Genomic DNA, 12,236 nt, shown 5'->3' on the forward strand with positions numbered 1-12,236 from the left:
TTCACAGAATAGGGAGACAAAACAATTCCTTCTCTAGCTGGGGACCAAGGACAACTGATCCAAATCTCAGGCCCAAGAGCGTAAACAACGTGGACTGAAGAGAGAAAAACAAGGAGGACAGGACTTGATGGGCTAAAGCTGTAACTGGACAATTAACTTCAATATGCAAATGGACCAGAACTTAAAAAGTGAGAGACCATGTGACACGTCATCCATTTTGTGATCATTGGGTTCATCTTGGGTGTAGCCCTAGCTGGGCTCTTGCACTACCCAAGGTGTAGTACACCTTTTAATAAATACCTGCTTTGTTCCTTTAACACTGTCTAGCCTCTATTCTAGGTCAGCCTTCACAAGGCATCATTGGGAGAGCAAGAAGAAAAATAAATAATTGGCTTAAATGCCTGCATTATCTGCATCCTTAGTACTAACTGATCAAAATAGCTATAATTTTAAAAAACAGTTAAATATAAAACCATTTATACATTACTCAAGCCTATGTTTAATAGTTAAGACATTTCCCCCAGTGTACTGGATGCTGAATCACCTGAATATTCAAGTCATGAGGAAGCTCAAGGGAGAATCTAGTCCAATGCCCAGCTCAGCAGGGCTAACTCCAAAGCTATGACACCATGGAAGGTCAGAGCCCTCCCCCACTGTCAGCCAAGTTCTGCACATCTCCAAGGATGGGTATTCCACAGGCTTTCTGAGCAACCTCTTCCAGTTCCATTTCCCTCTCATAATTATTGTTTTTCACGTCCAACAAGAAATTCTCTTGCTCAAGTTGTTTCTGTAGCCTCATATTCTCCTCCAGTCATCTCTGGGGAAAGTCTTTCCTTTACCCTCCTGCAGGCAGGTGCAAGCAGCAAGAAGCTGCCCTCGTGCAGGTGCCTGTGCGGGTGGTGCAGGATTTGTCCATCAGCTCCAGGTCTTTGCTGAACATCAGGAGATGCCCCTCGGTGTCAGCTGTGGCTCCCAGCTGCTGTCATCTGCCATCAGGCCAAGGCTGCTGCTCACCCTGTCACCAACCAGCCCTGGCAGCAGGGCCTGCCCTCAGCAGTGCCACAGCTGCCAATCTCACCCCTTAGCAGATCATTCCTCCACTCTGATGGTCCAGCCAGTTTTCTGCTCATCTTCAAAGTATACCCATCCATCCCATCTCTCTCCAGTTGGGCTGTAAGGATACTGTGTAAGACTGTGTAAAAGTCTTTGCCAAGGATAGGAAGCAGGACATGCTGTGCTCTCTCTTCTTCTACAAAAGGGAGGGAAGTCAGGATGGCTAGGCAGAGTTTGCCCCTGGTAAAGCCACGATGGCTATTCCAAATCACCATTTTGACCCTGACATATCTCAAAGTAAGATTAATTTCCATAACCCCTAGGAATATGCTCTAGTCCTCCCATGGCCTGAGGTTACATGTGACCTCAGTCTCCAGAGTATCTATGATATAATTATTATTTGTTTTACAAAACCAAAGATACAAAAATACTGATTCTACAATCCCCCCCAAGAAGACTTTTTTATACAGAACAACCCCTTTGCAGCTGTTGAAAAATCTTTACTATTACATAATTTCTATATACACTTTTATACATTTTGCTTGCTTTAAATGTACAGAATAACAGGAAACAGTTTTAAGCAATTCACAAGTTTACAAGGTAAGTTTTTTACAAAGCAACACACCTTCCCTCAATTTTCATGACAAAAGCTTCTGCGTGGTCAAGGATTCAAAAATTCATCCAAAATTTTCAGAGATGATTCATACAGGAATCTGAAATGCCATAAAACAATGCATAACAGAATTAGAAATGCTAAATGCCAAATCACTCCTCAACTATTTGATTCTCAGAGTACAGCTACCACATGATTTCTTTGACCCAGTTAGTCCATATTAGTTTATTAAAATGCCTTTACAAATTACTTTTGAAATAGCTGGATTCTTTTTCTTTCAATTTTTCCATTTTTCTACTGATCATCTCTGTCTCTAGAATAACCAACAGCAAACCAGGTTAAATTAATATGTCAATTCAAGCACATTTTCTAATATTTCATCATCTAGTTAAAGAACCCACTCGTTTTCTGCATGGCATTGTTACTCTTTTGTTCCAACAAAACAGTGAAATCCTTTACAGGTAATTCATTCTAAGACCACTTTTCATTTGTTTACTTTCTTCATTTCTCCCTTACTCTTCAGTCTTTATAATTTCTTTTCTCACCCATGGCAACTTTTTTCCAAACCTGAGCTTTCAATCTCATCCTTATTAGCAGCTGCCTCCTCGAGCTGCCCTCACACTCTCTTAGCCCCGCTGACTCTGCTCTCTAATCTCATGCTCCTCTCTGCAGTTCCACAGCCTTTAAGCCAGGATGAAACTCCAGTGTCAACTAAAGGTAGTGTTACAAGGTACTACAGAATTAGGATGATTAGTTAAGTTCTGTGGGTTTAGGCACAATGCTGTTTTATTTAAATTTTATTTCCTTACAGGTTAAGGCTGAAAAAACAATGGATTTGTAATGTGGGACCATTGGCCAAAAGCCAACAGAATAACTCTGCTCCTCCCAAACAGATGAGCTGAAGTCAGTTTTACCAAGTACCTTCCTAGGGAACTTAAAGATGGGAGGCAGAGAAATCACACCCAGAGTTACACACCAAAACAACTCAGGAGCCATAATTCACAGATGCAATGAGAGTGCAATTAAGAATCTGGGAGCTAGCTAAAAGATAATACTAAAAAAAATATTTCAGCACAGCCGTTAGCTAAATTTAAATTCTAATATTCATATATCAAAATGCTAAATAAAGTAAATACACAGTATTAAGTAAAAGTTATTATCCTATAGCACATTAGGTTTTACAGAACCTAATGTTTTAGGAGACATTTTTCTCTAGCCTCCAAACGACTGCACTGACAGCTTTATCTGCTTTTTTTGTTAGGCATAAATATTTGCATTTTATAAACTAATGTGTGTGCCATTACTCTTGAGGAAATTCTCTCAATACACAGTATGTTGTCCAGAATTTTTAAATGCACTGAACAGCATTTTTAAAATACAGACCCACAGGAGCATCTGAAACCACTAGCTCAGCTGAAGAGGGAAGAGCAAATTGCAGTGAAAAGTTCTGCTTCTGAATTAGTGCACCGATTCCTTGTATAAGGGCAGGAACTTAATTACCACACCAGACAGCTTTTTTACTTTTTTACTTTTTTTTACTTTCATTGCTAGTATGTAAGAGACTACTCCTAAATCTGAAGTTAAGATGCTGGCACAGAATGCCAGTTCTCTTGGGAAATTAAAGAATGTCACCATTTCCTGGTATACCTGGGTATTGAATAAAATAATCCCTCAAGGAGTTATTAGGAGATAATGCATTCAGAAGCAAAAAATAGTAATATTATTAAGAATGAGTTAAAATCCAGTAACGTATTTTAGCCAGCAGCAGCACAGTAATGTGTGTTAGGGGACTGTATTCAAATTAATGACCAGAGATCTAGCTTGCAGCATACCAGAACAAAATTTGGTGTTTGGTAAGCAGAGTAGGATGATAAAATAGTTTACAAACACTCGGGCATGCTTTAGAACATGTATAATCACATTTTAGCTACATTAGCACACAAGCAGCAGAGCACTACAAATGGCACATCAGAAGCCACCAGAGGCCTGGCCCAGTCTGACGTTCTGTCTTAGCTGTGAGACTGCAAACGCACTTCAATTCATCGAGCAAAACCTCATCACTGCAGAACTTCCTCCAAACCTTTTTCCAGCATCAATTATTTTACCCTTCTGGACAGAAAAATTCTCCAACATAACTGTACAAATATGAAACCCCCCAAAATTCTGCAAAGCCGTGTGATACCTTCTGAATTTTATCACAGTGCAATGCCGATTCATAGAAAAAGTCTTCCCATTATCATATTCATATCCCTAAGGATTGAATTTTGTCTGCAACTGCCTCCTGGGTTGGTATTATACAAAGGTAGCCACTCATATATCACGAAATTAAAACACTGTGTAGCATCTTATACTCTTCATCTGCCCCAACATGCAGGTTGATTTGTCCCAGTTCACTGGGCAGAGACAATCATATAGATTCATAAAGCAATTATCTGTGTTCTCACTGAAATTTATAGTCACTAGTGCTCTCAAGTGGCAGCAATTATTCACTTTAATGTGCCTATTTATTTAATCATGTTAAGATTCACTTTAATTTCACAGCTTTTTTTACTGTCTTGATTAGAAGTGCAAACTGAAACTCCATACCCTGCCGTTCTCCTTCTTTTCCACATCATCATCATTATTATTATTATTATTATTATTATTATTATTATTATTATTGTTGTTGTTGTTGTTGTTGTTAAAGATATTCTAGTAGGGCACTTGGCAACCCATTGTAAAATTATTTCAAGGGGAAAGAATGGGGTTTTGTTTATTTGTGTTTGATTTTGTTTCTAAGCTAGCTCCTGACCAAAGGACGTTTTGTTCTCAGCCAAGCAACTCTCCAGCTTTCCTGCAGGCCTCTTTTGGGTACTGGAAGGAATCCAGAGCACTATCCTCTGGATGGAGGCACAGCTCAGCCACCAATGTCTATGTCAAGTCACTAAAATGCCAGAGAACAACATACCTCAGGCCAGGGATACCTGAGAAGAGCACACTGGGGAAGAGCTGTGCAAGAAACTGCTGAGTAAATGGAGCTCCTATACAGTAAGGTTCCTATACAATGGACTTTTTGGCTTGTTTGGGCATCTCTGGTTTGGCTTTTTTTATTTCAAAGTCTGTCTACTCTACAGCCATTGTTTGACTCAATAGTAAAGATCACTAGCTTGAAGAATGAAAGATTGCAAGGGCGTCTGCACGTTCAGGTCTCTGTGGTGCATTACAAACTTTCTCAGAAATTTTAGATTAATGTCCATAATGCCAGTCTGGTTTCTTCACATTCTGTATTTGTGCTTATAATGTCTCCTTGGCACACTTTTTGATTCCATGGGCAGTTCAATAATTAGGCAGAAATCAGATGTTCACAAATTTTAGGACTTAAGCAAGTTTGAGACACTAAAGGCTAAAGCATTCATAACGATTCTGTCGACAGGCTGAGATAACTGATTGCAAATACAATGCAGCCAATCACTTTCAAAAAACTTTTCACAAAGATACACAAGATATGACAGTTGAAATCCACCCCCACCAAAAAGAGCAAATTAAAATCACCTGTGGAAAGGTCTCAAAGTCATTGCTATACTCAGTTACATTTTTACTGCCTGTATAGGTTTGGATTCATATGCCTAATGCCAAAGTGAGAGAAAAATCTAGTAATAAGGATTAGTAACTGGACTCTTTGCTTTGTTCTACCCCTGCTGCAAACAGACCTGGATTTCAGAAGTGAATCCTGCAATATACAGGATCAAGTGATAACACATTCAAATTAAATGAAAAAAGCCCGAAGCTAAATATGTAAAGATTGCAATCACAGCAGATATAAGGGCAGGAAATTTAATACTGTGCTGGGCTCAATACCTCCCACTTCCCCCCCCCAGTATTTTAAACCTTGCAATCAATCACTCAGAACACTCTAACAGTGTTATGTAAGTACAGAACAGAGCCAATTATTGCAGAGGGGGCATAGGAGAGCTGAGTGCTCCTTTCCTACAGCACACCCACCTTTCAGTGCCTCTGGATTCTCCTGTAGCAGCATCCTTGCACATTATCAGCTTCCTTTGAATGGCAGGTGCAATATCCTTTAGAAGTGAAGTTTTGTGCTTACCTATTTGAAATGAGTTGAAATGTTGGACAAAAATAACAATTTATAAAAAAAAAAAAAAAAAAAACAACCCCACTCTTCCATATTTTCATAGAATAACTTTAAACATAAAAAATTGCTTAATGGAAGACTAGATATTAAATTGGATTTTCACTGTCCTGGATCAACTACTGTGTATTTCAATGCAGTAGCAAAAAGAAAGATAGAAAAAGGACAAAAATGTTTTAACTGACCTTTAATTATAATCACAATGCAGACAGTAGCTGTTAGACTAAAAATCCCTTCAATTTCTTCAGAGAGAATGCACTCCATTAATTCATTTAAAATTGACCTAAGGAAAAAAATAAAGAAAAAAATTTGTTATAAACCACATTTCTTTCAGAATAGAACTGAGCAGAACATGTTTGTAATTATGCTAGTCTGCCACCACAGCTTCGAAGATACCATGCAGGACAAAGCAGTGTGACTGGGTAACTGAAAACTATGTGCTGCCTCTGGATCTGAGAATATCAAAGCATGGTAAATTGATTGGGACGAAAATAAAAAAGTCTGCAAACAGAACAAGTGGTTGTTAAGAGAAGTGAAGAGCTTGTGGTACATTTTAGGAAAGTCAATCCATGAAAACACTACTGGTTCTACTGGAACTTAATTCCCAGTATTTGTACTGAAATTTCTAACTCAAATTTCTACTGAAGTTTGAAAAAATATATTCTATTACTCCATTGGTTTGCTAGCACCTACTCAGGCTTAATTAACATTTTGATCTTAAATGTGCTTCTCATAAATGTTAAAATAGATGTTTTTCCAATTACAACCCAGTGAAGATCATTTATAACTAAACAATGCTCTGAAACACTTCCAAGCAACATTTCAGTTACTGAAACTATGGACAGAATAACAGAACCATGGCAGCAGCTCCTTGTAAAATACTAACTCAATATGTATCTTAAGAGATTTTGTGACTTCTAGCAAGAGATGAAAGTATTACCAGCAAACTCTAGTGGTGTTTTGGGATATATGTCAAGGCAAGAAAAATGAAATGAGAGTCTCGGGGTCCAGAAACCAAACCAAACTGCAGCAGGGAATAAGTCAATACCACAGAATGGAAACTAACTGGTCATTAGTGTTTGTGGTAAAAAACCCAAATTTACCTCAGAAGCAATTCTCAAAACCAGAGAAAAATAAAAGAACAAGAGGGATAAAACAGGAGATGGAAGAGATCCATAATCCTGATACTCCTCAGCACAAAGCAAAATGTCTGTGAAGAACTAAAGGGAAAACTGAGAGCAGCAATGTTACAGAAACTTTCCCTAACATACTTCAAAAAGCCTTTAGCAATATTATTATCTGTTATGAAAACTGAACATCATACATTGCCAGTCCTGACTTCAATTGTTCTTCAGGCTTTTATTGTGCTAAGATATCAAAATGAAATATGCAGTTAAGAACCAATTCAGCAAAAACGTTTTGCAGAAATTCAAATATTGCTTCTAAGAGCTGAGACAAATGAAAAATCTTTAGCTTCAGAAATAAGCATTATGAAGTTGCTCATGCATTGCTTCGGTTTCACTGTATCATTGTGGACTAATGTGACCAAGCATTGATTCTATTTCACCTTGCTCTTAAATTGCTAATGGACAGAACTGGGATCAGAGTCCTGACTTCATTGTTATCATTGTTTGGGTCACTAAGCACACTCTTAACCTCCATGAAGGAACACTGCAATTTCATTAACCTGTAACAAGACTCACTGAAGCTGCCCTTCCCCACCTCCCTCTGAAAAAGGGTCACATGAGCCTGCAGGCAAAGATAAAACAGAACAGAACAATAAGCTATTTAAAAATACATATAAGGTTCAGAGGTAAGTAATTGGTTCCTATACAGATAGTTCCCTACCAAAATGAAGGATACTCACACAATTGGACAGATATTTCCAAGCCTCCCAGTATTATCACTGCTAGGGGGATTGAAATTTAGTGCTAGAGACTGACTGGTTAGTACTGAAAATAAAAAGATTCTGCAGAGCTTAGAGCAAGATGACTCTGAGCTCATAGAGCAGAAGCTCACATCAAATTTTGTAATGTCAAAGGCTTTCATGTTGACATAAAGATGTCTGAAATACTGAACCATTCACTACAGGACTCTGATTATGGCCTATCAATACAGATTTATAAAAGAGCCTTAAAAGTAGTCTCTATTCTGAGGCACCAGTAGAACCAGACGGAAATTATCTCAAATCTTTGCCCCAAAAAGATAAATAGTAGAAGATACATTTTTTCCCAAGTACCCAGAAACAATTTGGCTCAAACTTGTAGTTTTCTCCACCAATAATGGACAAGATTCACCCTGATCACTACAAGAAAAAGTTTCAGAAGAATTAACTGATTTTCTGCATCTCTTTTGAAAAGAGATGTGTAAAATAATTGTTTCACTAGAAGAGAACACCTTGAGCTGCTGCCTCATGGCAAGATTTGGATTAGTTGGACTATTGCTGAAGTCTCTGGAGTCTTTTGTTTTGCAAGTTCAACTAGAATTAGAGAAGGATTGAGAAGAAAAAAACACCTCATAACAGCAGAGACAGGGATATTCAGTCTGTCAGATAAGGAAAGAAGAGGAATTAGTTGTGGTAAGTCAGGGAGGGCAATAGGACTTCTAAGCTCCTTTATAATTTAAAACAAGTCTAGTGTGTAGAGTCATGTTAGGAAAAATTCAATATGAATATGCAAAAAGAAATTCAGTTGTGACAATTTTAGAAGATATTTAGGGCCCCCACCTAGTAGAGCAAATACCTTCCCAGTTTAAGTCTTAAATAACATAAGCTCATTTTTGGAGGCTTTCAGCACTCAGATACTTTCTATTTTGAATGTTGTGACTTTAATACAGCCATAGGTACATGTCACCTCATTCAGATGTTCAATCAAAGGACTAATTCTATTTCTGGCAAATATTTTATTTCCTCTTAATATCTCTGTGTTAATATTTTAATATCTCTGTGAGGGAACTCAGCTTTATAAGTATCTTATGAAAGAAGCAAGCCAAGACGTATGATTAAAAAACTCATAATGATTAACAGTCTTGTAAATAAGAAGCACTCTTGGTTAAAAAATGGACTCAACCCCAGCAATCAATATCTACAGGCAATATGTCAAGAAAAAGGGATTATTAAATAGTCCAGATAAATTTAGAAAGCAAGCAGTTCTTCAAAATTTATATGAATTTAGAAATTAAAATTTTAATGACAACATATAAACTGTTCTATATAGCAAAAATCTTGGAAAAATTAATATAGAAACATTTACCTGACAACATTAACCGACTTCATAATTACAGCCATTAAACTGCTTGAAAGAGGAGGAAGGTCTGAAATGGTCTTTGGCATAGTCAAGTCTTTTTCACTGGCAGCCTAAAAAAGAAATAAGTCAACAACTGTGGTAACTCAAGAAAGATATGTATGCAGAATACCATATTTCAGTAATTATACTAACCAAGACCTATCCTTAAACAACTGCAACATTCACAAGTATTCTTTGAATAGCTTTAATTCAACTGCATTGTGTCCAAATAAACAAAATTAATTTAAATTAGAAAGACTGAAACTAAACCACATAAACAGTATTTGGACCAAGGAAGATATTCTCTGCAGTTGCTTTCACCAGAAGTTTCATTTACGTACACTGGTGGTCACTCTTTACAAAGGCACAGCCTATAAAACACAAATGAGTCCCCTCTGGGGCTCCAAGTTGAAGTGTGCATCCATGATTTCTAAATGTAACTTCAGTGACAGTGATTTCCTGGATACTTACTCTTTTTGGTGTGAAGTTCTGACCAGATGACAAATATTTAGTTAGAACTGAATTTTGATTTACAACAACCTGGGGGCAGGGAAAACCCCAGCTCAGATGAGTGACTGGAATGAGCACTCAATCTATGAGCATAAATCTCCAGTATATTCAAGCCCAGAAATGTTTCCTCTGCATCATCTGTAAAGAGCACCTGTCACCCCACAGCCTCTCAGCTGATACATCAATATCTGCAGGCAAACAGCTGGTACTGCTTCAGTGCCTCCTGGAACAGAACCTTAGAAGCTGCTCTGTGGTTCCTTCCTTCTGGCAAGTGTTTCTTGCTCTGTTTCTGACACATCCAGAACCCACAGCAAAAGTACAGCCTATACTAAAGAGCCTCTGTTCTTCCTTTTTAGTTCTCAAAGCTTCCAATCTTACTAATAATATTTGCTTCTAACACTACTTGCATTTGAAAAACAGGGTGGGAATTTTGCCCTTCTCCTTCAAGGATAGTTGTGGGACTTTCAGAACATGAAATAACCTCTGTCTACACATTCTTTTTAGTATTAGAGACTCCTTCTTTACTTTCCAAAGCAACGCAGATCAAATATTTGGAAGTCCTCTGCACAAAAACTAAAGGAACCAAAAAAAAGATGCAGCACGTGTAATTCTCTGTATGGAAGCAGAGAATGCACAAGTGATCGGTGCCAAGCAGGGCATCAGCCTGCTTTGGAACAGGACTACAGAACCTTATGGGACCATTCCAAGAGTAGGGAATGGGAATCTGTCACACATCAGCGGTTCACTTCCGAAACTCCCTAATGCTGGGTGGGATGAAGTGAGGTAGGTTTGGAACAAGGCCCTGTCCTCCTCCTTTCCCTGAGCTCTAATTGCTGAACACAACATTGCCTAGTGTGGCATAAGCCTTTGATCAGTTTGGGTCCATGGTCTCAGCAGTGTTCCCTCTCAGCCTCTTGCCCACCAACAGCCTCACTTTTTTTTTGGAGTGAAGGTGAAGGAACCAGGGAAATATTGACACTCTGCAAAGCACTGCTCAGCAACAGCCAAAACAAACTGGTGTGTCCTCAACAATGTCTTGGCCACAAATGCCAACCACAGCAGCACAGGGACTGCAGGGAGGAAAGCTGACTCCTTCCCAGCCAGAGCCAGTACAAAAGCACAGAGGGAATATCCCAGAACCTATGTTATTAAATCCCAACACTACCTAACTGCTAAGTTCTCCTGTCAGAGGCAGATACTGAAATAGTTATCATGACAAGTCTGTTCCTACAGAGCTGTAGTCAGAAATCTGAGAGATGAACTCTAATATGAAATCATAGCAAATAAAATTTCCTGTTTGTTCCATGCCAACACACACAAAATCCTCATATGCAGTACAAAGATCACTTTTCTGAATAAAGCTCTGTCGTTCCAACATAACATTTAAAAAGCAGAAGGTGTTAAATAGAAAAAAGAAAATCAGGATTAACTATACCTTCTGTAGCACACAATTTATCTCTGCTACTATTGCAGCCAGGAGAGTGGAGAGTACACCCTGGTGAACTGCTGGGAATGTGGAATGCCAGCACTGCAGTGCATGGATGAATTCTCCAAGAGGCATCTGAATAGACTGAATCAACTAAAACCAAAAATAAAAACACATCTGTTTATTCAGACTGCTTGAGTATAACTGAAATATACCAGCAAGCCTCTCTGTGAAGTGCACACCACACCTTGGAAGCTTTAGAGGTATTCTAGTCACTTGGGATCAGAGGGGGAAATCAGCAACAACTAGGAAGTCTACTGATAAATTTGAGACATGAACAAAGCAGTAGTTCTTACAAAAAAGAACTGAATGTTTTTCAGAAGTCCTGAAAAGTAGATCAGCAAATTTCCCAGTGATCCACCCATTTCACTACTATTTAGTATCTGCTTTAAAATACAAGAAGTTCACTTTTCTGTGAAAATGCAAGATTTTCAAGAATTTAGAACATCATACATATTTTGAAGTTGGTATCATTCAGATGAAAAGAAATAAATAATAAAGAAAATGTCTCCTCCCTCCAAGATCATAATATATATAGACAAATCCTTTGCTCTGGATTGAGGAAGTTCATGTAATTGTAGATAAGATTAACAGCCTAGAAGTACCACCACGGTCCAGAATCATTTGCAACAGAATGCATTTGTTCTGCAATTTCCTGGTTCTCCTGTCATGATGAGACCAAAATGGACCAAAAAAAAATTAGCAACGAGAAAACTTGGAAAATTTAACTGAAAATTTAATCATGTGTCGACCCAAACAGTTGGTAATAGCAAGGTAACAACCTCAAAGTGTCTAAATATACCCTTTTGCATAAAAATTATGGATTCACCTACACATTAGCAATTATGTAGCAATTTGAACTGTAATATGATACCTGAATTCCTTTTTCCTGTTCTTTCTTAAGTCTATGTGCCACACATTCTAAAATTTTCTGAAAGACGTTCTGTAGAGTGAGGAAAAGATTTGTCACTTCCTCTGTCTCAGTATTCTGATTTAAAGAAGCTTCAATAATTTCCTTTAGAGCACACAGCAACACTGGAGCGCAAAAGCCACCTCTCTCTAGAGAAAGAGATAAATACCATAGTGTAAAAGCTGTAATATTAATCAGGTACAAGCTTAAAATGAAACTGAGATACAACAAATAGTGATAGTTTACAAGTG

General features: G+C 38.1%; 1 protein-coding gene across 1 annotated transcript in view; it reads right to left on the reverse strand.

The window, feature by feature from the left end:
• Window positions 1–523: 523 nt before the first annotated feature.
• The window catches only part of NCAPG2 (non-SMC condensin II complex subunit G2), a 43,044-nt gene continuing 31,331 nt past the window's right edge, over window positions 524–12,236 (reverse strand). The window contains exons 23-28 of the mRNA XM_038129861.1: window positions 11,950–12,134; window positions 11,025–11,168; window positions 9,047–9,150; window positions 5,981–6,078; window positions 5,648–5,750; window positions 524–1,766 (exon numbers count right to left, since the gene is read on the reverse strand). Of these exons, the coding sequence (XP_037985789.1) occupies window positions 1,715–1,766; window positions 5,648–5,750; window positions 5,981–6,078; window positions 9,047–9,150; window positions 11,025–11,168; window positions 11,950–12,134 (686 nt within the window). The 3' untranslated portion in view covers window positions 524–1,714. The remainder of the gene's footprint in view (window positions 1,767–5,647; window positions 5,751–5,980; window positions 6,079–9,046; window positions 9,151–11,024; window positions 11,169–11,949; window positions 12,135–12,236) is intronic.

Source organism: Motacilla alba, chromosome 2 (genome assembly GCF_015832195.1).
Source record: "Motacilla alba alba isolate MOTALB_02 chromosome 2, Motacilla_alba_V1.0_pri, whole genome shotgun sequence".
Taxonomy (NCBI): domain Eukaryota; kingdom Metazoa; phylum Chordata; class Aves; order Passeriformes; family Motacillidae; genus Motacilla; species Motacilla alba.